Source organism: Schistocerca nitens, chromosome 2 (assembly GCF_023898315.1).
Source record: "Schistocerca nitens isolate TAMUIC-IGC-003100 chromosome 2, iqSchNite1.1, whole genome shotgun sequence".
In the NCBI taxonomy this organism is placed as follows: Eukaryota; Metazoa; Arthropoda; class Insecta; order Orthoptera; family Acrididae; genus Schistocerca; species Schistocerca nitens.
This window is the reverse complement of record NC_064615.1, coordinates 1,002,765,158-1,002,792,143: the sequence shown is the minus strand read 5'-3', so window position 1 is coordinate 1,002,792,143 and position 26,986 is coordinate 1,002,765,158. Positions and strand designations below refer to the sequence as shown.

General features: G+C 42.2%; 1 protein-coding gene across 1 annotated transcript; it reads right to left on the bottom strand.

The window, feature by feature from the left end:
- Nucleotides 1-3,186: 3,186 nt before the first annotated feature.
- LOC126234761 (uncharacterized) lies at nucleotides 3,187-26,735 on the bottom strand. The gene is made up of 3 exons (XM_049943510.1): nucleotides 26,609-26,735; nucleotides 7,556-7,745; nucleotides 3,187-3,694 (listed from the first exon to the last, which is right to left on the bottom strand). The coding sequence occupies exons 1-3, from the start codon at nucleotides 26,711-26,713 to the stop codon at nucleotides 3,579-3,581; spliced, it is 411 nt and encodes a 136-aa protein (XP_049799467.1). The 5' UTR covers nucleotides 26,714-26,735; the 3' UTR covers nucleotides 3,187-3,578.
- Between the last annotated feature and the right edge of the window lie 251 nt (nucleotides 26,736-26,986).

Below are 26,986 nucleotides of genomic sequence, written 5' to 3'. Positions count from 1 at the left end.
ATCGACTAATAAAGTCATCAGAAGATCGGAACAAACTGCAAAAGAGTTAGAAAAAATATCTCTATGGTGTGAAAAGTCGCAGTTGACCCTAAATAACGAAAAGTGTGAGGTCATCCACATGAGTGCGAAAAGGAATTCGTTAAACTTCGGTTACACGATAAATCAGTCTAATCTAAAAGCCGTAAATTCTGTTAAATACCTAGGTATTACAATTACGAACCACTTAATTTGGAAGGAACACATAGAAAATGTTGGGCGGAAGGCTAACCAAAGACTGCGTTTTATTGGCAGGACACTTGGAAAATGTAACAGATCTACTAAGGAGACTACCTGCACTACGCTTGTCCGTCCCCTTTTAGAATACTGCTGCGCGGTGTGGGATCCTTACCAGATAGGACTGACGGAGTACATCGAAAAAGTTCAAAGAAGGGCAGCACGTTTTGTATTATCGCGAAATATGGGAGACAGTGTCACAGAAATGATGCAGGATTTGGGCTGGACATCATTAAAAGAAAGGCGGTTTTCGTTGCGACGGAATCTCCTCGCGAAATTCCAATCACCAACTTTTCCGAATGCAAAAATATTTTGTTGACACCGACCTACATAGGGAGAAACGATCACCACGATAAAATAAGGGAAATCAGAGCTCGTACGGAAAGATATAGGTGTTCATTCTTTCCGCTCGCTATACTAGATTGGAATAATAGAGAGTTGTGAAGGGGGTTCGATGAACCCTCTGCCAGGCACTTAAATGTGATTGGCAGAGTATCCATGTAGATGTAGATGTAGATGATGTGAATGTCTCTAACAATTTGATGATAACACGAAACGGAACTGTTCTCGCGGTATGGCATAGCAGTAGCAATACAGTATATGTTCCTGCCCAAAGAACTCTGATGTCAGCACATTGCAATGCAAAGATAAGATAAGGACGTCTGGCGTCGGGTTACACACTTGGGCTCCTTAATTCTCCCACTCTCTCTCCTTCGGGGAACTTTCGAGAATTGATGTAGGTCGTTCAGGGGAATCACCCAGGCAATTGTGTCAAGCGAGATAAAAATGGCAGGAACCCCCTACAGACCAATGAGGATCATGCAACCCTTCACACCTTCATCTTTTATAACTGGAACACTTGTGTCGGAGGAGTTGCCCTGCAGCTGGACATCATGGGGAAGGAATGTCTATTTGTTAATAACAAATTACGTCACTCTAGGTCAATTTGTTAATACCGGTATTACGCGACACCGGCAGATACCACGTCCAGGCGTAATATCTAAGTGTGCTATTGATAGCTACGATGCCACAACGTAGGTGCGCTCTGTTAGGTTGGCACTACGACACCGACACCGACGACAGCGCCCTCTAGCCGGCGCTGTGCAGCTCTACGAGCGCCGCTCCGGATTCAGCTCATTTGATGCCGAGCAGACGAACAAGCAACATTGATTCTATTTCATAATGGGTGAGCCACTACAGATTTTGCCTGTGTAACTTCTGGGAGCTTGAGACATCCGGCTTCGCACCTACGTGCTCCTCAGTGCAAAGTTATGTATTCATATTCTTCCTATAATAAAGGTGCTTTAAATTTACACGCACTGTCTAAGTACTTCACCTTCACCTGCTCCTCCTAGCTTCCTACGTTCTGCCTACCCTTCAGTTTACAGGAGCCGCCTTCCAGGCGGGATACAAAAGTAAGTACTCTCATTTTTACGTATTCTTTCCACACTCTCCCCAGTTTTATATTTTTTCCACAATTTTCCTTTTTTACAACTAGAAGCACTCTAGAGCATAGGGAGATGTTGTGTCTTTCTTTATAATAAAATACTTCACCTGAGATCTATTTGTTAATAACAATATTACGTGACAGCGGCAGAGGCCACACCTAGGCAGATATGTAAACACTCTGAGATTTACTTATTCTCTACAGTTTTGCACATTGTACCCAAATACGCGAGTTATATGTCAACTTCGCGTCGTGTCGTGTCACGACGTCGCGTCACAGTGTCGCGTCGACGTAATGATGTTATCAGCCTTGGTCCCGATTTAAGTATCGTTTGCAGTGTGTGACATCGTAGTGTTAGAAACGAACTCGTTGGTAGATATAGTGGTTTCGTAGAGAATACTATAAGCCAAAGTCGCTGTATAAGAAATACCACACTACATTACTAGATTATATGATGCCACAGTAAAATTAAGGCGCATCCAACCAAGATACTGTATTTGTAGCATACCTGTACAGACAGAAAATCATGTCGCCTGCTGGAGGGTAGTTCACTCCCCCCAGACTCCGACGTGTGGGTGTATAGCCCGATGGCCCATGATCGCGAACACAGTGCCAGGCAATTACCGAAAAAGTTGCGGTTGGTGCCTTACGCTGATTGACGAGAGATCTCCTGTCCATAGTAGTAACGGCAAACAGATCCCAAAACAGTTAATAAACCTCAGGGAATTACTCTTGAAATTGTATTAAAATTGTTGATTGTACAAAAGAAGAAGCATATATTTCCTCCTAACGATTCTGAAGTATATGCTTTAATGGGAATATTAATTTTAATGGGAGTTTACCAGGACACCAATATATCATTATTTTAGTGGATGCCATAGACCAAATGTCTAGGACATGCTCTACAAAAAGAGAAACGAGAAGATGGCCACTTTTAGTGTTCTATAGCCTATTTGATGTTGTTGCAAAAACTCATACATATTGTTCAAGATGAATGTGCCTAAGTGGAATAAGGGGCAATCTGCATGAATTAGGCCATATGTAGAAGAGTGATCCATCGACTTCAAAGGACTCAGGACGCTATGGAAGACATCCTTGGAAAGAAATTATAGATATTCAAAATTATTACAAATGACAAACCACTTAGGAAATTAAGATGCTACATATGCTTGAAGAATGCAACTAACCAGAGAGATAAGACCTCAAAAACAAAGTTAACTTGAGGCAGAGGCGATCGCTGTCTGTGTAAGAGTCATTTAGAATCAACCATTTTGTGTTCAAAGGGTAAATATCATCCATAAGTGACAGTAAGTTCTCCGATTGAGGAGTGTTTCTTGAAACTCTTCAGTACATCGTAACCAATATTTGGGCAACTGTTACTATTTCTGTTTTTGAAAATTTTCATAAAGGACAAAAGTGTATTAGTGAGTTATTAGATCGTAGAGTGTATAATAATTCTGGACACATTGTGTATTCAACTAAGGACTTTATGTTTCTATTTTGTACAAACTTTCATTATCCGAGTTTTGACCACTTTTTCCAGTTACATTTCATCAAAGATAAATATAAATAGTATTTGGACACTTTATTTGTTCCAAACATTGCGTTTTTAGTTCTAGGGTCATTAAGCACTTTTTTACTGACTCCATATTGGAAATACAATCTCATATAATAAATTCATGTTACAAGGCATATAGCCTCTCGTAACACGGGCAAATTTTGTCCTTTGTTGGTGCTCCATGGAATCTAAAATAACTCGGCATTCCTTGGGTTAAAAGAGCAATCTGCGCATTGACGGCGGATGCTCCATTTGCGGCTTGTTGACTGTTGTCAGGGGGGGAAACAGCGCCGGATCTCATTAGGCGGTATCCACAGCTCGCACACACAAGCTGCTCTCTGAGTCACAGTCAAGGCCGGCACGGCATGTGGGCACCGGTATGTTTACGAGGCTGCCACCACACTCCTCGCCCTCACCTGCAACACAACAACACACGCAGGTTCAGTCCCACCTGCAGCTACGCTCTCGGACAGTGTCATAGGAATGAAGAAACGCTGGATATAAACGTCGTGTTATTCCAATTTGAATTCATTCTATGTTAACAGCACCGAAAAGCTGTAACATCAAGGAAGTAAAGCTCACTGGCCAAAATAATTAGTGACATCCTCAAAAGAGCACACAGCTCGCTCTAGAGAATTACAGATGGTGCAGAACATGAACAAGCTGTCACGTGACTCCACCTCCCCGTACAGTGCGTCGCAGCAGTGAGATTGTGTGTGTGTGTGTGTGTGTGTGTGTGTGTGTGTGTGTGTGCTGTATGGAATCAGCAGAGTAATATAGGTCGACGTGGAGACATTCCACAATAGTAGAATGGAGCTAGCATGTTTGGACATATTAATGAAAGGGAATTAGTGTCCCATATAAGTCCGCGAGTATTGCAATACTGGGCTACTATAAATGATTCATTCGTTTTCAAAGCTGTGTATTTTCCATGCGTTATATCTATATTAATAACAAATCTGTAAAACTGTCGAGCCTGTTTGTCTTTAAACACGCTTATCAACTACTAGACGAATTTTATGGGTTTTTTTTTCAGGTAACTTGAGCATAGTTTGGGACGCTGTACAGGCTTTAGTACATCAAAGTCGCATCACGGGTAAAAAAGATATCGTGATTAAAAATTTTACTGAAACTTTCTTTTTTTCTTGTCTGAGAAAGCTAATATCCGAAACTACTAGACTACTGGCCTTATTACGACATCGGCCTATTCAAACCCCTACAAATTTTAAAATTGGCACCTGTGTAAATTTTACCTACAATTTTATGCATTTTAACAGCACAAAATAAAAAATTACATCTTTGTACTCCTCAGGCGTTCTGACTACGCAACTACTGTGCTTGTAAGTGTTAAATTTAAATCTAATTGTCAAAGCAATTAGTTTTAGCGTGAAGTTTACAAATATAGTTTTTCTTTCATTACCCTTAAGGGCACGTTTAAATTAATAATGTTAACGAAATTCGCGGCTATGCTGGTGGCGTAATAGCCCAATCAATAGACACCAAAAAAGTGGAATACTGGGAGTAGTTAATGTAGTCGGAAATTTTTGTACGGTGGTAGGAGGGAGTGCCACGAACACCATACACGAAATCCTTACTATTGAGGGATGATTTTGGGCATGGCGGTGCCTTTGAAGGTTACTTTCATACGTTTCTCTTGAGTAACTCGAAAATCTTTGGCCTCCAGCGAAAACGCATCCCAGTATAAAATTTAACCACATTAAATTTCCTACAAAAAGGTTCCGTTCAATTTTTCTGTAGGACTAATTGTTGCGCGTAGCTAATGAGAGAAAATGAGAATCTCGCACTTGTTTTTTTGAAGGCATACATAACATTGAGGGTTGCGTAAAACGATATCGACAGGTTTAGATGAATCACCCAGGACACCATGGCAACTGGGAAGCTGTAGATGACCTTACTTTATCCGACGATTGCTATCCATTAGCTGGTTAGCGTAATTCAGCCATATTGGCTATCTACGGGTCACCATAGTTAACCAGGGAATAGGTGTTATTAGCAAGACTTAAATAATTTTCCAAACACTACTCGTTATGTGCTAACGCGGCGATTGGAACACATAGTACTTGGGTGAATAACAATGTGAAAAACTTAGGTGCATGTTATAGCACTGAGTGTTGCATAGAATGAATGGATGGGGATGACAAAAAGGTTGTCACGTATGGTGAAGAACCTGCCCAGTGCTCTCCTCTAGCGGTTTAGGAAGACCAAGGTGAACATTAAATTCCGTAAGCAACGACAACAGAAATATTGGTTTTTATGAACTTCTTGATACACAAGCATATATTTGTGAAGAAAACCTTTACTTTAAAGTAAAATACAGTTTTCGCCGTACAGCTCAGTGGGTTTTTTACCATTAAATTCAGAAAAACAAGAAAATTCCTAAATATAAATAGTCTACATAGGACTGAACCTCTTCCCCGAGAGTTGACTCAGATTAAGAAGGTAAGTGAACTTCCTGCTGCTTACAGGAATATGCAAAATAATTCAACTGCTCTTGCATACTCCAGATTTCTTCTAGATGGATCAATAATAACGCCAAAAATTAAAGAAAAAAGACCTATAGCACATGGACCCAATATCTGTTGTAACCTGTTCACTTGAAATGGAGGACTTTGAAATTTGCAGAGTTCGCTTCCCAGATTGTCCATTTAAGTAGATATTGAACACAGTGCAATCCCAGATCTATAATTGAAAGCAATAATATATCGCCATCGAAACCAATAATGACACTGTTCATAAGATAATGTTTCCATATTTTGTTATATTATTAAAGCATACACCATAATACTGAGCAACGCACTATTTAATAGGTTGCCTTCCTGTTAGTGGCCCTGTTTTTATGGTGCAGTACGAGAAAACTCCCGTAAAACGCCAGAGTGAGGTTTGCTGCACATTTCAATAAGAGAAATACGAATACAGTGACCAGAGGATTATGGAAGACAATAAGGACGACTGCTAGATTGTCAGCAAGGAAGTGGAGAAATAGCTACATGCTAAACTGAGAAAACTAAGAAGGAATACGAGTAAATGGACATTGCCGAATCACCTTCGTTTTTGCTGATGACACTGCGCTGTTTTCCTCTAATGTAAGAGCTTAAAAGACTATCTTTAAAAATAGACCTCAAAATTAACTAGCATCGGTCTAAAGTAATATGTAATCAAGACACCAAAGAGACAGCAATACAATTTATAAAGGGAGTAACTGAATGAGTTTACGAGTTTTCGTATATAGTGCATTTGAAGACGTAGTGGACAGAAAAAGAAACGGCGGAAAGGCAGGAAATAAAGGAGACGGGACCTAGATAAGTTGAAGCTAGAGCTTCAGTGGAGCATTATACAACAACTTACTAAAGTGAGCGATAGATATGCAATAGAAGATTAAGCTTTCAGAGAAAAAAGTAGTAAGGACATCAGAGGAACAATTGTGTTAAAAGACAGTGCTCAGTAGAAGTGCTTTGATATCAAAGGAAATATTAAATTTGACTGACGGAAGAAGAAAATATAAAATTGCACCAAATTTGAAAGGCAAAAGAGAATACAGGTGTCTAAAAATCGTAATTTACCGATAGTACAAAATGGAAAAAGCAGCAGTTGCTAAAGGAGGAATGCAGATGTGTAGAAGAATGTATGACTACGAGAAGATTAGATGCCGCTAATAGGACTAATTAAGAAACCTTTGGGGGGAAGACAAGCAGCTGTATGAACATAAAAAACTCACATGGCAAGCCATTCTAAACAAAGAAAGGAAGGCTATACACATGACAGCAACTTGAAAAAGAGTGTTGCTGAAATGGAAGAAAAAGTGAAAATAGTACAACCTACAAATGAAACCAATGCGACATGATGAATTTTTGTGCTTATCATAGTTGAAGAAGACTGGATGGACAGCAACAGATATATAAATAGAAGAGTAAAAATAGTTAGGCACATTGTTGGTAAATATTTTTCAAAATGAAAATTCCAATATGGCTGGAACGTAAAATTTGTCGTCAGCGTATTAATAGCGTTGGCTTATACGAGGCGACGACAAGGTTAGTTAATGCGACAAATGATCAGCGAGCAGTGGAGAGATGCATATTCAGAATTACTAGGAAAAACAAAAAAACAGTTCAGTAAGGAAACAGAGTGGAGTGGAAGACTGTACCTTACAGACACCATAACAAATGGAGAAGAAACAGCATTTTTGTCGACGCTAATACCTGCTCATTATGAGACGAAGGCAGAAATGGCGTCAAATTTATGCTGTGTCGTCTACTTGCCTACGTATTTGACACAGGCGTCGCAGCACCTGGTGACGCGGTCTGCCTGTATGAAGACACCACCAGCTGGGCCGCACTCTTCCTGCCTGGGGTTGGCACACCGCACCACGTCGCACTTCCCACTCTGGGCTGCTGATGACTGAAGAGCCACTGCCAGCACCGCAAAAATCGCTGCTACTTTCACTGCCACCTGCAACGACAGCACATATCGGGCTCCTTAGGTAACACCCAGTAGCCAGAGGCATCAGGTACATTCCTACTAAAGATAGCGAATGGTCTGTCACCAGTCGAGAACTCAACGCCCGTCCCCTTCAATTACTGAAGAGGACGATGCATTTGAATACGTGGAAACCAAGAATGAATGCAGTGGCTACAAACAGCTATGACTGTTTAATGAAAAGCAATACAGCCGTATACTTGGAGAGAATGTAGAAAGAAGGTTCACGATTTAGATCGTTTCCCAAGTGCAAGGAATAGGCAACTGGCGCATGCGCGGTTATACTTAAGTGGAAAGCTCCGTCTCGTATGTGAAAATCCAATGCTTAAGGCATTCTTCCTGTTAGAATTTAATAAACGTCTTTCTGTCTCCACCGCGCAAAGAAGATTTAGGCAGCTATACAAATGAGCAGCTTTGTGGCGGCAGGAAGTGCATCCGGCCACCCCTTAACACTGACATTGCCAAATTCGTACTTAACCACGCCGACCCTGCGCAACCGCGGGATAAAGGCGCAAGTGAACGACAGAAAGACAAATGAGCAGATAGCATCGTTTGTTTGAAGAAATAGTATGTTATCACAAAGGCAAAAGTACCGGCGCCACGTGTCTCAGCACAAAACGTTGAAAGAACTCGTCTTTGCCCTGAAGTAGGCCGCGTGTTTTGACGTACGAAGCCAGAAAGCAACTACAGATGCGACGAATAACGGTTTGGCGCGTTATCAAAACAAGACTGTGAATTAGATCGTACGTAACTCAGATTTGTAGGAGTTGTAACTGGAAACTAAATCAAACGTATGAATTATTTACGACAATTCAGGAAGTCGTGGAGGCATGGACACACTGTCCAGTCACGTTAATGTGGCCACCACTCAAAAACCTGAAAACTACCTTTTGGAGTGCGGACCGCTACGTGACGTGCAGGAAGAGAGTAAATGCATTTTTGGAAGGCACCGACTCCAGTGACATGGTCAGCTGTGCTAGGTTTGTCAGATGAAGATACATGGTGCGAACAGCCCGATCAGGTAGATCCACAGATTCTCATGTGTAGAAGGTAGACACAAAACTGAACGACACAATGCGCTGCATTACTGGTTGCATCAAATCAACTCCATGCCACTGGTTACATGTCTTGAGTCACATCCCTCCGCCTCACTCAAGGCGGAAACAAGCTGTACTGAGGGAGACCAAGAAAATCTCTGCATCACCCTCTCTACCACTGCACCAGGAATTCTGTCATCCGCCACAGCAACGATGGCGATCAAGAAGACCAGCAAGTGTTACTGCAGGACAACTCATCGCAGATGGTTTTGACCTAAATGAAAGCTGGAAACATGAATGTTCAACAAAAACGTTGGGAACAAGAGCCCATCAACTTGATCCCACAAAGAATCCAAAAGGTTTTGATTTACCGAGGAACCTCTGGTGCCGCCTCAACAGGTTAAGAACTGGACATTGTTGTTGTAGCTACTTCAGGTACAGTCGTGGACAAAACGAGCGAGACCACTCGCCTTTTCGTTATGCTGATACGCACAACTTTGAAGTCTGCTGCACAGCACAACAGGCAAGGCGACGAAGCGCTACCAACATACTATGCACAGGGGTGAAATTGACAAACTACCCGAACTTTGTCAGACTGTTTTTAATCTTGTGTATGACTATATTAATGCTGATTAGTGTGTTAAACATAACAGGTAAATATGATATTAATGAAAGAAGAAACGCCAGCTAGTATGAACTGTAGTAATAAAAATGAATTTCAGCTTATCGAGATAACATAACTGTTTTAGTAAGACAAAGTACCCCAGATCGTTACGAATTAGCAAAACGCGTTTTAAGGGCCGAATACGCATAATATTTTGCTAATTCGTAACGATCTGCGGTACTTTGTCTTACTAAAACAGTTATGTTATCTCGATAAGCTGAAATTCATTTTTATTAGTGCAGCTCATACTAATTAGCGTTTCCTCTTTCATTTAGGATTGGACTGGATTGTTTGGGGGAAGAGCCCAAACAGCGAGGTCATTGGTCTCATCGGACTAGAGGAGGACGGGGAAGGAAGTCGGCCGTGCCCTTTCAAAGGAACCATCCCAGCTTTTGCCTGGAGCAATTTAGGGAAATCACGGAAAACCTAAATCAGGATGGCGGGATGCGGGATTGAACCGTCGTCCTCCCGAATGCGAGTCCAGTGTCCTAACCACTGCGCCACCTCGCTCGGTTTCTTTCATTTACATCTCATATTTACATTTTGTGTTTAACACACTAATCAGCATTAATATAGTCATACACATCATTGAAAACCGTCTGACAAAGTTCGGATAGTTTGTCAATTTCACGCCTGTGCGTAGTATGTTGGTAGCACTTCGTCACCTTGCCTGTTACGCTGTGTAGCAGACTTTAAATCTGTGCGGATCAGCATAACGAAAAGGCGAGGGGTCTCGCTTGTTTTGTCCACGACTGTACAAATCGGGCTGGATCAGCTCATCAACGTGTGAATGTAATCAAGAAGAGCAGGCAATTGAACGCCTAGCCCAACGCTGTCCACTTCATTCGTATCCTGAAATTCCCGACGACTTGTTCAGTCTCACACCCAGCTTAATTAATTGGTTGAAAAACACGGACTTTAAGGTTTTATCTTGTCTCACATCATATGTATATTGTATAAAATCACTTGTCTTATATCAGCTGTATATTGTATAAAATCACCATACGATTAAATAAATAAATAAAAAACAGATTCTCAATTCGGTTTAAATCAGAGGACTGTGGTGGTCCGAGGACTACGGTAAACTCATCCTGGTGCTCATTGAACAACACACGTACACGGCGAGCCGTTGTCCTGCTGGTAGACACCATCGCGCTGAGGAAAAACCAAGTGCAGCGTAGGGGTTGACATGGTCCCATAGGACAGATGGGTACTTTTGTTGATGCACTGTGCCTTCCACAATGGCGAGATCGCCCAGGGAATGTCACGAAAACATTCCCCAGACTTCCTCCTCCGGCCTGGACCTTCCGACGATGTAGCACGAAACGCGATTCATCCAAAACTGTCGCCGCTCAGTCGACGTCCAGTTGCGATAATGGTGTGAAAATTCCCGCCTTCGTCGCCGATGAACAGCAGTCAGCATGGGTGAAAGAATCAGGCGCCTGCTGCGGAGGCCCATAACGCAGCAACGTTCGCTGAATGGTCGTCAAGGAGACTGTTGTTAGCCCCTTGGTTCATCTGGGTGGTCAGTCGCTCGACAGTTGTACGTCTATTCGGCCGCACGCCCGCACACATCTCCAGCCGTCGTTCGCTTCTGTCATCTATGGCCCACGGTGCTCAACAGTTGCCTCGGCGCCATTTTTGGATAGCGCCATTTTTCCATGCGCGGTATACTTTAATCAATGTGGCACGCGACATTTTACAAACTTAACCATTTCGGAAATGCTTCCATGCTTCACTCGAATGCCAATGATCATGCACTTTTGGATGTCAGATAAATAACTCCGTTTCCGCATACCGACAACGACTGCACTATTTTCTAAGATCATCGACACGATTTATATACCCTTCATTGCTAGTGCTGCCACCTACCGTCTGTTGAATTCGAACGTAGTCGGTGGTCACACTAATGAGACTAGACCGTGTATGCCATGTAGGTTTCATTGTTAGCGGCGAGGCAACCTTCCACATACAAAAGTTGCCCAGAAAGTAATACAACCAATTTTTCTTACCTCAATGATTATTTCTTCCACACAATGCAAATTACACACATGAAATAATGAGGTTTTATCTACACATGGTAATTTTTCCTGTAATCTCCTTCCTGTTCTACGGCATTCCTCCAGCGCGAAACGAGAGCGCATGTGCCCTGTCGGTACTAGTCTACGTTCAGGTCATGAAGCCATATCCTCACTGCGCGAATCACGACTTCGTCATCTTAAAAACTTGAGAGTTGGCAATACTCACTTAGGTTTTAAAGGTTGGCTACAGTGTGCATACACAAGCTCTGGAATCTAAGATATTGTTGTCGCGCTTCGCAGCGCACGGATTAATTAGTGGCAGTTTGGAAGCCAGTGTAGGAGCCCGCCTGCTGTGGTGCGCACGTGTGCTGGGCGAGGGGTCGTCGCCGAGCTGCCGTACTGCCGTGTCCGCCAGCAGTGACACAGGATTTGGTATTGAGTTGATATTTTTTATAATTTGCAGCGCGCTTATTAATTTAAAGAAAAGGGTTTGTGTATGTGCGTAGCAGTAGACGGTAATTTTGATAATGATAGGAGTTGAATTCTTAAGGGAAACCATTGTTAGGCGAATAGATTAAGTATTGATTTTTGTCATTGATTTCATTTGTAATTGTCAGGGAATTGTTTCACTATGTATTTAATTGAGAAGTATTTCAGTCTGTCTCAAGAGTTTGATTAATTTGTAATACTGCTTTAATGCCACTGGAGGCAGATTTACATACGAAGCGATTGTTCGAAGAGCTTCGAGCGTTTTGTTAATTGAATGAGAAAGAATCGCTTTCAGAATATAGTTTTTGAAAATAGGACTTACTTGTTTGGGTTACCATTTATCGAGTTTAGATTTGACCAAACTCTTTCTTTTGAATTATATGTAGTTGTAGTAAGCAGCAGCAGCCGCAGCAACAGCAGGAGCCGCATGCAATGCATTCAGCATGAATAATATGTTTTTTATGTTTTTGTTAAATAATGGAATGTAGCAGATCAAGCAGTGGCAGCAGAAAGACCGAGTAAGTTATTAGTTGCGCACAGAACCATTAAAAAAAGAAAATAATGTTTAGGCGATCTCTGTAATAATAAAGTTAACAAGAGTACAAGCACGAGATTTTCAGTAGAAAACACGAGATAAGATGGAGCTCGCGACATTCAAACTTATTCTACGAATGCTGTCTTTTAAAGGCTTACACAAGAGAAAGTACGGGGAGATACTTCATGGCTGTAGGGTAAGTGGGATAACACTGTCCAGACGTGTCTCTTGATGTGTTCAGAAGTTAACAAACTTGTGTGAGGCCTAGCATTATAGTGCTGAATAGGAATACCCCCCCCCCCCTCCCCAGCAGTAGCACCAAGCGACAACAGTAGTGCGTCGATCTTTGGGACTGAGAACATCGGTATACTGCAACATGTCAGTTGTGCTAGCTGTGAATAGATTTAACCTCGCCGGAAATCTGGGAGCGCCGTCGAAAAGCCTTGTGGTGGTCACATCCTTTCTACCCAGCGACCAGCAGTGTTAATGTCGACTGCAGTTGGTCCGCAGACTTTACACAAAGTTTTGTGAATATTTCTCTCAGGTTCCTTCTCCTTGTTCATCTTTTCCTTCCGACATTATTCTGCATCTACGCGGCGTTGGAGTGGTTAATTTCCGATATGGCGTGGTTAATTTAACGAGTGGGCAGATGCCCTCCCTGTTGCCACCCGTTATCCCCCGTGGCGGAATACGTGTATCCTGTCTGCCTTTAGTGTTATCCATGTGAAGCGTGCGAACGTGTTACTAAATACTTGTGAATCGTCTGAGGAAGGACTTGGGTATCAACTCGGTATTCACCTAGTCAGATGTGAGAAACCGCCTAAAATCCACATCCAGGCTCATCAGTACACCGGCCTTCGTCGCCGATTCCTGATCAAGTACCTGTACTGCCTAGCACAGTCCATATACTGACAGTCTAATTTATATTACGATGTTACAACAGTGACAAATTCATGGTTTTGTTACCTGCGGTCAGTGATTTCATATTCGCCTAATATGTTGCTGTAAATGCTTTTAACAACCTGGATGATAGTCAATAGAGCGAAACAGGTTGTTTAAATAAATATTTTACCAACAGTTCAAACCGATAATCATTACATTTTTCCCTCTAGTACCTGATGCTTCAACACATGTGCTGTCATCCTGTCCTTTCTTTTCGTCGGTGTTTTTCATACTCTCCTTTATTCGTCGATTCTGCGGAAAACCTATCCATTCCTTATCTTATAAGCCCAACTAATTTTCAACATTCTTCTGTAACACTACATCTCAAACGTTTCGATTTTCTTCTCTTCTGGTTTTATTACTCTCCATGATTCGCTGTCAGACAATGCTGTGCTCGAAACGCAGCACAGGAAATTTATTCCTGAAATTAAGGCGTATTTTTTATACCAGTACACTTATCTCAGCCAGGAATGTCCTCTTTGCCTGCGCTTCTCTGCTTTTTTATGCCGTTCTTGCTTCGTCCGTCGTGAGTTACTTCTCTTCCATCATACCAGAATCCCTTAACTTCGTCAGTCTCCTGATAACCAATATTAATATTAAGTTTCTCGATATTCTAAATTCTGCTAGTTCTCATTACAGTTGTCTTTTTCCGGTTTACTCTCAATTCTGTACTCATTAGACTGTTCACTCCATTCAACAGATCCTGTAATATTTCTTGACTTTTACTGAGGGTAGCAAAGTTATCAGCGAATCTTATCGTTGATATCCTTTAATCCTGAATTTTAATTCCGCTCTTGAGCCGTTCTTTTATTTCCGTCAGTGGTCATTGCTTTTTCTATAGATAGATGGAACCGATGACCACGCTGTTTGGTCCCCTGCCTCGATTCGACCGACCTATAGAAAGACTGATGGATAGGGGCGAAATATAGCATCCCTGGCTAACGCACTTTGAATCCGACCTTTCGTTCTTGGTCTTCCAATCTTGTTGTCCCCTCTTGCTCCTTGCACACATCTTGTATTACCTGTCATTCCTGTAGCTTACCCCTGTTTTTCTCCGAATTTCGAACACCTTGCACCATTTCACGTTTCGTGGTTTTTCTAGGTCGACAAATCCTATGATCGTATCTTGATTTTTCTTCATTCTTGCATTCTTGTTTCCAAAACCAAGAGCAACGTCGTAACTGCCTTTCTGGTGCCTTTACTTTTCATAAAGCCAAAATGATCATCATCTGACAGAACTTCAATCTCCTTTCCCGTTTTTCTGTACATTATCCTTCAAAAAATGGTTCAAATGGCTCTGAGCACTATGGTACTTAACATCTGTGGTCATCAGTCCCCTAGAACTTAGAACTACTTAAACCTAACTAACCTAAAGACATCACACACATGCATGCCCAAGGCAGGATTCGAACCTGCGACCGTAGCAGTCGCGCGGTTCATTATTCTTGTCAGGAACTTGGATACCTGAGCTGTTTAGCTGATAGTGAGGTAGTTCTCGCACTGATCTGCCTTAGCTATTGTTGGAATTCTGTGTATGATACATTTCCGCAACTCCGATGGTATATCACAAGTCCCGAAGTTTCTACACACCAACTTGAATAGTCTTTTGGTTACCACTTCCCCTAATGATTTTAAAAATTCCAATGAGATGTTGTATATATCTTTGGTCTTCTTTGATCTAGAGTCTCCCAGCTCTTTTAAATTCTGACATTAATACTGAACTCTAATTTTTTCATAAAGGCCTTCAATGTATTCTTTCCGCCTATCTGCTGCCTCCCCTGCGCAACAGTGGAGTTGCGATTGCACTCTTAACGCTACCATCCTTACTTTTTATTTCACTGAAGACTGTTTTGACTTTTCTGGATTGTAACCCTGTTCTCCCAACCATGATTTCTTTTTAGATTTTTCACATCTTTCCTCAGCCATTTCGTCTTGGCTGCCCTAAACTTCCTATTTATTTCATTTCCTAGGGATTTATACTGCTGTCACAAAATTATTGGGACAGCGAAAAGCACATGTACAGATGGCGGTAGTATCGCGTACACAACGTATAAAAGTGCGGTGCATTAGCGGAGCTGTCATTTTTACTCAAGTGATACGTGTGAAAAGGTATCCGACGTGATTATGGCCCCACGAACGGAATGAACAGACATTGAACGCGGAATGGTAGTTACACGCATAAGACATTCCAATTCGGAAATCGTTACGGAATTAAATATTCCAATATCCACAGTGTCCCGAGAATACAAAATTTCAGGCATTACCTCTCACTACAGACAACACAGTGGCCGACGGCCTTCACTTAACGACCGAGAGCAGCAGCATTTGCATACAGTTGTCAGTGCTAAGAGACAAGCAGCACTACGTGAAATAAACGCAGAAATCACTGTGGAACTGTTAGGACGGTGCGGCGAAATCTGGCGTTAATGGGCTACGGCAGCAGACGACCGACGTGAGTGCCTTTGCTAAAAGCACAAACCCCTGCGGCGCCATTCCTGTGCTCGTGATCGTATCAGCTGGACCGTAGACGGGTTCGAGTGTGGTGCAGATCCTACGAAGCCATGGACCCAGGTTGTCAACAGGGCACTGTGCAAGCTGGTGGTGGCTCCATAGTGGTGTGAGCTGTGTTTACATGGAATGGACTGGATTTTCGACTACTTGGAGACCATCTGCAGCCATTCAAGGACTTCATTTTTCCAAACAAAGATGTTATTTTTATGGATGGCATTGAACCATGTCACCAGGCCACAATTTTTCGTGATTGGTCTGAAGAACATTCGAGACAATTCGAGCGAATGATTTGACCACCCAGGTCGCCCAACACGAATCCAGTCTAACGTTTCTGGGCCATAATCTAGAGCTCAGTCCGTGCACAGAATACTGCACCGGCAACAGCTTTGGGACAGAGGACGGCTATAGAGGCAGCATGGCTCAGTATTTCTGTAGGGGATTTCCTACGTCTTGTTAGTATCCTGCCACGTCGAGTTGTTGCACTACGCAGGGCAGAAGGAGTTCTGACAAGATATTAGGGGGTATCCCATATTGTATATTGCTGTATTCCTGTCTGTTCCTGAACATTTTTGTACTTCCTTGTTTCATCGACCAGTTGAATTATTTCTTCTGTTAGCCATGATTTCTTCTCATTTGCCTTCCTAGTGCCTACGTCTGCGTGTCCAACATCTGCGGTAGCCCTTTTAAGAGATGTCTATTCCTCTTCAACTGAACTGCGTGCTCTGGTATTCCTTGTCACGTTATCCACTTCATCAGCGAACTTCAAGCGCATCTGGTCATTCCTTAGTAATTCAGTGTCCCATTTCCTTCCACACTGAGTCTGCCAGGTGATTCTCTTATTAAACTTCTGTCTACTCTTCATCATTACTATATTGTGATAGGAGTCTATATTTGCTCCTGGCTACGCCTTACAATCCATTGTCTAATTTCGGAATCTTTCCTGACCATGACGAAATCTAGCTGGAATCCCCCCGTCCTCCAGTGTGTCTCCGGGACTTTTCTTAGTATGCTTCCTCCTCTTGTGGGTCTTGAACAGCCTATTCGCTGTTACCACCTGAAACTTATTTCATAACTCAATTAGTCTCTTTCGTTGCCCATTTCTACTGTACGTCCCATACCATCCCTTAACCCTTTCTTCTATTCCTTCCCTTACAACTGCTTTCCAGTCACCCATGATTATTAGATTTTCATCTCCCTTTGTATACTGAATTACATTTATATACTTTATCACTTCGTCTTCTGCATGTGATGTTGAAATGTGTACCTGAAAACTATCGTTGTCGACAATGGTTTGCTACTGAAACTGATGAGAACAACTGTATTACTGATCTGTTCAAGTAGCTCACTCTCTGTCCCACTTTCCTATTCATAACAAGTAATACTCCTATCATTCTATTTTCTGTCGCTTCAGGTATTGCGTATATTCATCTGACCAGAGATCCTTATCTTCTTTCCACTATAACTAGATTGAGCCTTTGTATTTCCCTTCTCAAATTTTCTAGCTTTCCTACTACGTTCAAACTTCTCTAATGCCAAGCTCCAACTCGTATAATGTTATCCCGTCGTAGGTTGTTCCAGATCTCTCTCATGGTAAACTCCCCCTTGGCAGTCCCTTCCCGGAGATCCGAACGGGGCTATACCGGAATCTTTTGGCTATGGAGAAAGCATCATGATATTTTGCAATTACAGCCCACGTGTCTTGTGCTTACACATTATGTGTTTTTAATGCAGTGGTTCATCGCCTTATTCATCCTCAGACCACTGATATTGCCATTTAGGGGCAGTTTCTGACCGAGCGAGGTGGCGCAGTGGTTAGACACTGGACTCGCATTCGGGAGGACGACGGTTCAATCCCGCGTCCGGCCATCCTGATTTAGGTTTTCCGTGATTTCCCTAAATCGCTCCAGGCAAATGCCGGGATGGTTCCTTTCAAAGGGCACGGCCGAATTCCTTCCCCGTCCTTCCCTAATCCGAAAAGACCGATGACCTCGATGTCTGGTCTCCTTCCCCAAAACAACCAACCTTAGGGGTAGTTTCTATCACAGAGGGCAAGAAGGTACCTTGAGACTCTCTCCTCTCCTCCACCCTTCCGAAGAATGTCGTTTGTAGAACGATGGTTACTATTTACAGCGGCAATCGTACGCGCCCATTAATGATGACTTTTATTCAAGATTCTAGCCATAGCTGGGTTCGAACCAGGGCCCCTGGATATTTCGATTTTTAGTCAAAGACGCTAGACCTTCTTATCATTTGAAAAGACAAACCGAGTTCTGTAATACAGAGAACCATGTAATGCCTGAAAATTGGCAAAGTGAGGAAATATATCGTAAATTAATTTCAATTCTTTAGATACCCCTAAAACTCCAGTTCATTCCAATCACGATCTTCATTTAAACATAAAACATGTCCAACGTAAATTCCTAAGACAACTTATTCCTCCAATGCTTTGCTTCGTTTTTTAATTGCAAATAACTGTGAATCTGTCGAATCATAGCTTCATGTATTTCTAAATTACGCGAATAAAATAATGTTATTTATCAGTGACACTTTTATTGTATGCAATGCACATTTTAACAATCACATCATGAAAAGTCCCCTTTTGAATAATTTTACACGACTGTCCTTAGACTGATATACAATATTTATAGCGCAACGCAATCTGACTTTCAACACACAATATTTTGTTAGCGCAACGCAATCTGACTTTCAAAATTCTCTGCAAGAGAATGGCCCTGACTAACATTAAACTATACCTTTCACAAATCACTTACCTCACAAAAATCTTCGCTGCTCAAGCTACTGCAATACAGCGAGCGCCACTACTGCCAGCTAAATAAAAGATTCAAACTATGGAAGGCACTAACTACTGATAGGGATAGTTAGCAAATGAAAGATATTAATAGAGAACAAACAATGTATTTACCTTGATATCATCATATATATAGAGCAGTTCATGACAAATTTCAAAACTCCGCCATCTCTCTCCCCACATCCACCACTGCTGGCGGCTCACCTCCAACTGCGCAACGTTACACGCTGTTCACAGCCAGCTGCCTAACACTACAATGGTTGAGTATTACAACAATGCAAAGCAGCCACAGACTGCACACGGCACAGCCGGTGATTTTCATACTGAGGTGGCGTTACCAATAAAAAAACCTAAACAGCCTACTTACAATCATCGTAATGTAATTCTTTTTTAATTCTTCCTCTTTATTCATATTTAAGGCAGCAACTTGGTCACTAGGTTCAAGATGTGTAAGAGAAAGAAAGAAATCTCACGTTCATGATGTGGCCATTAATCCGATACGATGAAATGCTTATTACAAAAAATTATTTTAGTTGTTAGTTTGCTTTTTTCAGAGTCATATTTATTTTTAATAAATTTAATGTTCCATTTTCACCAGTCATTTCCTTTTTAGAAATACTGCCAAGCTGATTATTAGGTATTAAATGTTACTGCCATCAATAGTTTAACTAATCTTGTTATCTGTGGCAGTGAGCTGAACATTTTTTCGTAAGCAGTTGATGAAATGTTTGTACTTTATTAATTTTTTGTCGCCAGATTACATACTCGTATCTGTATGATTTCCAAATACTGCCGTGTTTATAATATTCCAACTGTTTCCGCGGCTTCGTTTAAACTTGAATATTTCAACATTCTGTCAAACTCACGGAGTAACACTGAAACATCTCTTTTCTTGAATCGATCTGTATTTTGCTCCGTATTTCACAATTATATTTTTCTTGTTGACACTGAATGTTAACACTTATTCACTCGAAGCTGCGTTTATTCAGCGGTACGAAGAGTTAATTCTTCTCTCATCAACTTGTACTTCAGTTTCTTTGTCTTTCGCCCTGCCAGTACTTTTTTTCCTTCTCTGAAATCACTATTCGTTTCTGTCTTAAGCCGCTTGTAGTGCTTAGTCTTTTTACGATTTAAAAATTCTTTTGTTTCCTTCTTTCGTAGGGAATATGTAATATTTATTCTGTTGCGGATCGAACTTGTACGTTTCTCTTTTCGACCCCTTAAGGTAGGTGACTTACTCGACAGTCATAATACCCCACATATAAACTTGTTATCTCAGAATCTACGCAGTATAACTACTCCTGGTGCTCCAAAATTGAGTGTATAGAGACACGGCGGTAATAGTAGCATCATCTTATACAGGGTGATTTTTTTCACCGTGTACAAACTCTATGGATTGATTGATGATGAGAAAGAAAAATGGTCTAATAAAGTTATATCCGGAAATGCATGGTTTCCATGCTAGAGACCATTCACTCAAACATATTTTGTTACAGAGACTGCGGTCTAATATGCGCCGTACCACGGAGACACAGTTACAATATGTATGGTTTCCTCCTAGGGGATGATACTGTTCCTCATACGTCATGCCTCATGCCCTGGCGCCCTGTCCTGCCATAGTCATTGGTAATGTTGTGTCCGATTCACTTCTCTTGCTGACTCGCCCTGTAGTGGATGTGATACAGCGTTGTACACAATGGTTTCGTGTTCGAATTGAGAGCTTGGCGACAGGGTGTTTACATGGCGGAAGGACAGATGGCAACTGGCCGCGGGCCAGGTGACCTATTCCCGCCGACAACAGCCACAGCATTCAATGTTTGCAACAGTGTTTCACCGTTTATCTGAGACAGGGTCGTTTCAGGAAGCAGGTAATCATGAAGAGCCTACCCGACATGTTCGGACACTAGACTTGGAGAGGAAAATGTGGAATGCGAACGCCGTGTCAGTACCAGGCATTTGTGGAACGTTCTCCGTGAACATTGTTACTACCCTTATCAGAGCTTATTAGCGTCAGACTTTCCACATCCCGAGCAGTTTTGTCACTGGTTTCTTTACCAAGCAACCACGATTCCGGGATCTGTGTCATTCATTGTATTCACAGATGAGGCCACCTCTACGCCGAGTTGTAACTTACGTAAGTCATCTGTGGAATAATATGCAGAACCCTCATGGTATGGTGACAGCGAATCATCAGCATCGGTGCAGCCGGAGTATGTGAGCCAGGATAACTTGCGACAGTGTTTTGGGGCCAGTCTTCCTTCAACGTCGCCTGAACAGACCGGAACTATTGGTATTTCTCGCGGCTGACTTTGCCTGCCCTGCTGGAAGAAGTGCCATTGATGATTCCAAGGGTTAGGTGGCTTCTACATGATGGTGCTCCAGCCCACCTCGCCGTTTAATGTCCGGACGCATCTCAATCGTGTCTTCTCTGGTAGATGGATCGGACGAGGGTGTCCAGTTGCATGGCCTGCTCGTTCAGGGGATCTCAACCCGTGCGATTTCTGGTTATGGGGCCATCTGAAAAGTATGGGTGTAATTTTTCCTTATTTGACTTATGTAGTGTTGGCAGAAGAGCCAACACCGTGTTGCTAGAGGAGGCCGAAATGCACGCGTTTAATTACACGCAGACTGGCGTGAGGTCTGGAACAGGACAAGGTCTTGAGAATTGCAAATAAAGTACGTAGATGATGTAATACTTAACTTTAATCCATAATTGTAGAACATCGCTCTTGATGATACATGCTTCACAATAATAAATATCAACTGAATACGGCGCCTTGCTAGGTCGTAGCAATTGACGTAGCTGAAGGCTATGCTAACTATCGTCTCGGCAAATGAGAGCGTAATTTGTCAGTGTAGCTTCGCTAGCAAAGTCGGCTGTACAACTGGGGCGAGTGCTAGTAAGTCTCTCTAGACCTGCCGTGTGGCGGCGCTCGGTCTGCGATCACTGACAGTGGCGACACGCGGGTCCGACGTATACTAGCGGACCGCGGCCGATTTAAAAGCTATCACCTAGCAAGTGTGGTGTCTGGCGGTGACACCACAACTTATATGTGTTCGTTTTCTTACGGGTTTTTATTTTTTATGTATTTTTTTATATATGCAGAGTCCATTCCAGATGTGTAAACACTGGAGCAAAGTATTCATGCTGCCTTTGACACTGTTCGGATGCAGCCTGGTCGACGTGAACGTGCGAGACAGAATATTCTACGGCGCGTACACGCAAGCGTTGCAGCACATGAAAATCATTTTCAGCACATACTGTAGCTGTGGCGGCATGGTATAGCTCGTATTAGACAGCAGTCTCTGTAACAATCTATGACCGAATAAGTGGTCTCTGGCATGGAAACCATGCATTTCAGAACATAAGTTCATCAGACTGTTTTTGTTCTGTATCCTCTCATCGATAAATCCATAGAGTTTGTACACGGTAGAAAAGAATCACCCTTTATACAGATCAACGGTAAGAAAATACAAAATTAAATCTGTTGTTACTGGTGTGGTAACAATGTCCTTTCTTTCATATACTTCGGTGTAGTATGGAATTTCCATGCTCATATTGTAGATAAAGATGAAGAAGCAAGAGTCTGCGATAACATACACGCTGCTGCTAACAAGACGTGTCCACGCTCCATGGCCGTAAATGGTCACGTGATTTAGAATGGGTTTAACGGCAGTTGAGTTCAGATTTAAGTCGGGGGTCGGCCGAATGGTGAGTCGGCTTAATAAAGTCACACAAAGTCCTATCAGAGAAGTTAGCTGTGTAACATCAATGGAGTACAAAAGAATGTAACTTTAACGCAGTTTCAAAAACAGCAATTTTCGGTCCAGTTATTAAATTTGTTGATTAAGAGATTTCGGCTATTCCTAGAATATATGGTGAAGTTACGATAAATGGAATATAGTTTGAGAAAACTGTAATAGAACATTGACCGATGAGTCATTTGAGAAAACTGTAATAGAACATTGACCGATGAGTCAGTAGCAACACAAACTGTTTAAACAGCGATTCGTACGGTAGTTCTGCTCGGTAGAATATTTGATCTTACCATTTTGTTCATAGCTGCATTTTAGCAGCTGCAGAACATTTCAATAAAAATAAAAGTCAGTCGTCAGCTGCACAGAGCAGCAGAAGACTGGTTTTGTATCTGTATTGAAATAGACACATCAAAAAAAGTTTTGCATCATCCCGGTTCCCAGAATTCCTGACGATAGACGTTGGCTGTGGATAGTGTATCACACAGTCCCTTTTGACGGTTCAGAGGTGCCACTAAACCCGCCCAAAGATATAAACAACAATGCATAAGCAGCGCTTATTAGACGGAGGGGGTCCGACAGCCGATCAGTTCCAGTCATCCCACCAGGAAGGAGGTACACGGCTCTTGTTGTCTGTAGTTCAACCATGCCTAGACGGTCAATATAGCAGTTCGATTGCGTCCGCATTGTTACTTTGTGCCAGGAACGATTCTCAGGAAGGGAAGTGTCCAGGCGTCTCGGAGTGAACCAAAGCGAAATTGTTCGGTCATGGAGGAGATGCAGAGAGGCAGGAACTGTCGATGACATGCTTCGCTCAGGCCGCCCAAGGGCCACTACTGCAGTGGATGACCGCTACCTACGGATTATGGCTCGCAGGAACCCTGACAGCAACGCCACCATGTTGAATAATGCTTTTCGTGCAGCCACAGGACGTCGTGTTACGACTCAGACTGTGCGCAATAGGCTGCATGATGCGCAACTTCACTCCCGACGCCATGGCGAGGTCCATCTTTGCAACCACGACACCATGCAGCGCGGTACAGATGGGCCCAACAACTTGCCGAATGGAACGCCCAGGATTGGCATCACGTTCTCTTCACCGACGAGTGTCGCATATGCCTTCAACCATACACTCGTCGGAGACGTGTTTGGAGGCAGCTCGGTCGGTCTGAACGCCTTATGATACACTTTACAGCGAGTGCAGTAAGGTGGAGGTTCCCTGCTGTTTTGGGGTGGCACTATATGGGGCCAACGTACGCTGCTGGTGGTCATGGAAGGCGCCTTAGCGGCTGTACGAAACGCTGTTGCCATCCTCTGAGTGATAGCGCAACCATACCGCTAGCACATTGGCGAGGCATTCGTCTTCATGGACGACAATTCGCGCTCCGATCGTGCACATCTTCTGAATGACTTCCTGCAGGATTACGACATTGTTCGACTAGGGTGGCCAGCATGTTCTCTAGACATGAACCCTATCGAACATGCCTGGGATAGATCGAAAAGGGCTGTTTATGGACAACGTGACCCACCAACCACTCTGAGGGATCCACGCCGAATCACTGTTGAGAAATGGGACAATCTGGCCCCACAATGCCTTGATGAACTTGTGGATAGTATGCCACGACAAATACAGCCATGCATCAATGCACGAGGACGTGCTGCTGGGTATTACAGGTACCGATGTGTACAGCAATATGGAGCACCACCTCTGAAGGTCTCGCCGTATGGTGGTACAACAAGCAATGTGTCGTTTTCGTGAGCAATAAAAATGGCGGAAATGATATTTATGTTGATATTTATTTCAATTTTCTGTACAGATTCCTGAATTCTCGGAACCGAGGTGATGTAAAACTTTTTTGATTTGTGTGTTTGATTTGTTTCCGGTTGGAAGTAGCTTGCCCTGGGAAGAGCCTGGTGTGTAGAGAGGGGTTTCTGCTATTTGATGTTGGAAGTGCGGAAATGTGTTTCTATTGGGTGCTTAGATAAGGCATGTGCGTGACTGATTGCAAGGATGAGCCCACTGTCGTGTTACCGGAAAGTCTGACTTGCTTAATGACTACTTTGAACATTTAACTAAATTTTTAATAGTCGAATTATTCATCAAAGTACTAGGTCCAGTGGAACCATTAGTGTGAAAGGAACAGTGTTATTCTGCAGTTAATACATGGGCTGAATCGAGTCTACTTATTGATCTAACGTATATTCGTAACAGGTAATGTAGTGAGACGCCAACGCCTGAAGTGGTTTAGTTTCATTTGGAAATGTGTTAGTTTATAGGGCAAAAGTGTCAGTGGCAAACAAATAACATTTTTATTTATTTCTTTTTTTACTTTTAGGAAAGGCGGCTGAGTTAAGTCTTGGGATTAACACTGTGTAAATCGATTGCTGGGGGTGTACTCACAGGAAGGAAAAATAAATTCTGATCTACCTTACAACATTAAAACAAGGCTATGCTACTTGTATTTTGTTGTTTTCCTAACATTATGAAAGAATATTGTGAATAAGAAATTGAAAAAGGAATATAGTTTGTTCCTCTTCGAAATAACAGATATAAAGAATTACTTTAAAAACAGGAAAGAGTGGCTTTATATATACAGACTGTAGTATCTACCAACGCGTATCGTAATCTGAGATTAAGAACAGATGTAACAAAAATATAACACAATCGCATTCAGATTAAGAGTATATCAACGGAATTATTTTGAAAAAGTTAAGGGAAATAATTAGTTTTACATCCTTTAAATTGATTCCAAAGAGTCTCGTTAGCAATAGTAATCGTCAGTTGGCGTGAGTCACCTCTGCCTAGGAAAGTACGATATCGATGAGTTATTGATACGCTGAGAAACAAAAAGAAAGATACTTAGTACATGAAGAGCTGTTTAGCATAATAATTGTTACTAATGGACGAAAGGATCTGAGGGTTCTGATGCGGCTGTAAATACGGCAAAGGGAATCATGTCATTTACTAAGAGACAGTTAATAAAATTTATAAGTATTTCGTATAAATTTAGCGATTTCTGCACTCAGAGATTATCATCATCTTTCATAATGGCAACAGTTTGGAAGCATACAGTGTGTAGTACATCACTTCTAAATGTATAAGAACACGTTTAAAGCTTCTTTTATACATAGCAGTATAAACAAAACATTAAGGAGAATAAAAGTAAAGAAAAGTAGCGTTTACCAGAGAAGTGTGTCTGAAGTACCCTGATAGTAAAGAAGTCTACGTCTGGTTTATTTGCTTTAATGATTGCGTGCATTAACGGTCTTAAGGAGAAAGAAAAGATTATTGTGTCTTGCGTAGATACATTCACCACCGAAGTTTGACTGCAGGCGTAAGAATTTTATGTATTGTTCCAAAGGATTGAAAGAGCCAGGGAATACTTTGGGGCATCATACAGCCCTCTTTATGTGCATATTTGTTGAAGGTTGTATTTTACAGCTGACTACAGAGTCAGCGTTTCCTCACATGTTTCACTACTTATCGATTGCAGCGTTAACAAATTGTTTTCCTGTGTCCTTACCCTAAAAATAGGCTATACACAAGATTTTTTTGTGGAAAGCAAGTGTTTATTTTTTATCTTCCTCTCGTGCACTGTTGTAACACAATAGATAAACTTCGATGTAATTGGAAATAAACGTATATATAATTGGAAATATACGTATATATGTGGTCACTTATTACCCCCTTGTTTTAGATAGCCATTTTTCCTAAAACTAAAGACAGACTGGAACTCAAGAAAGCACGAAGCTTTAAAGGAAACAACATACAACGGAGCGCTAGCGAAATATGGTAACACTAAATGTTCTGAGAGTTTGCAGGGACGTAGTTCGGCAGACGTTAAGAACGTTTTCTATATGCGTAGCAAGACTGATATGTCGAATCTTCCTAGTCGATGCAGTCTGATCACACTACGTTGAAACAGTGTTACGTAGCCAGAGTAACATCCTCGGGCATGCCTTTCTCTGACTGCCAGTTATCGCTGTACACAGCTAAACGACAACGGGTAATTTCTGTCGTATTTTAGTACGAAAACTGTAGCAACTATTCAGGCCGCTAATATCAACTTACCATCGTGTCGGACTGAGTATTGTGTGGAGAATCAACAAGCGACTGCTGTAGCTGAGCGAGCGGCGGCGGTGTTTTATGCGAGACGGGAGGCTGCCGCCACGTCATACCCACAGCGGGAATTCACAGTTCCCCCACCACACGCCATTGACGAGCGCGTCATCAGCAGCGGACCTGTTACAAGGCGCCTTCGGTTTTCTCGGCTACAGGTTACACAGCATGCACACACTGGCTGTTATATCGAGCATTTGACAAACGAAGAGGACCGCTCGTTATCTCCGTGAAGTGTAGATATTCCCCACACATGTCAGTATTCATCAGTATTTTCCTAGTCACATGGCGTTAGATAGCCGTAGAATGCAGCTTGGCAGCTTATTTGAG

Coding starts and splice junctions, on each gene's coding strand:
- LOC126234761 (XM_049943510.1), bottom strand. CDS start 26,713: ATGACGTGGCGGCAGCCTCCCGTCTCGCATAAAACACCGCCGCCGCTC. Junction 7,746..26,608: donor ATACTCAGTCCGACACGATG/GTAAGTTGATAT, acceptor CTGTCGTTGCAG/GTGGCAGTGAAAGTAGCAGC. Junction 3,695..7,555: donor CGCCTGTGTCAAATACGTAG/GCAAGTAGACGA, acceptor GTTGTGTTGCAG/GTGAGGGCGAGGAGTGTGGT.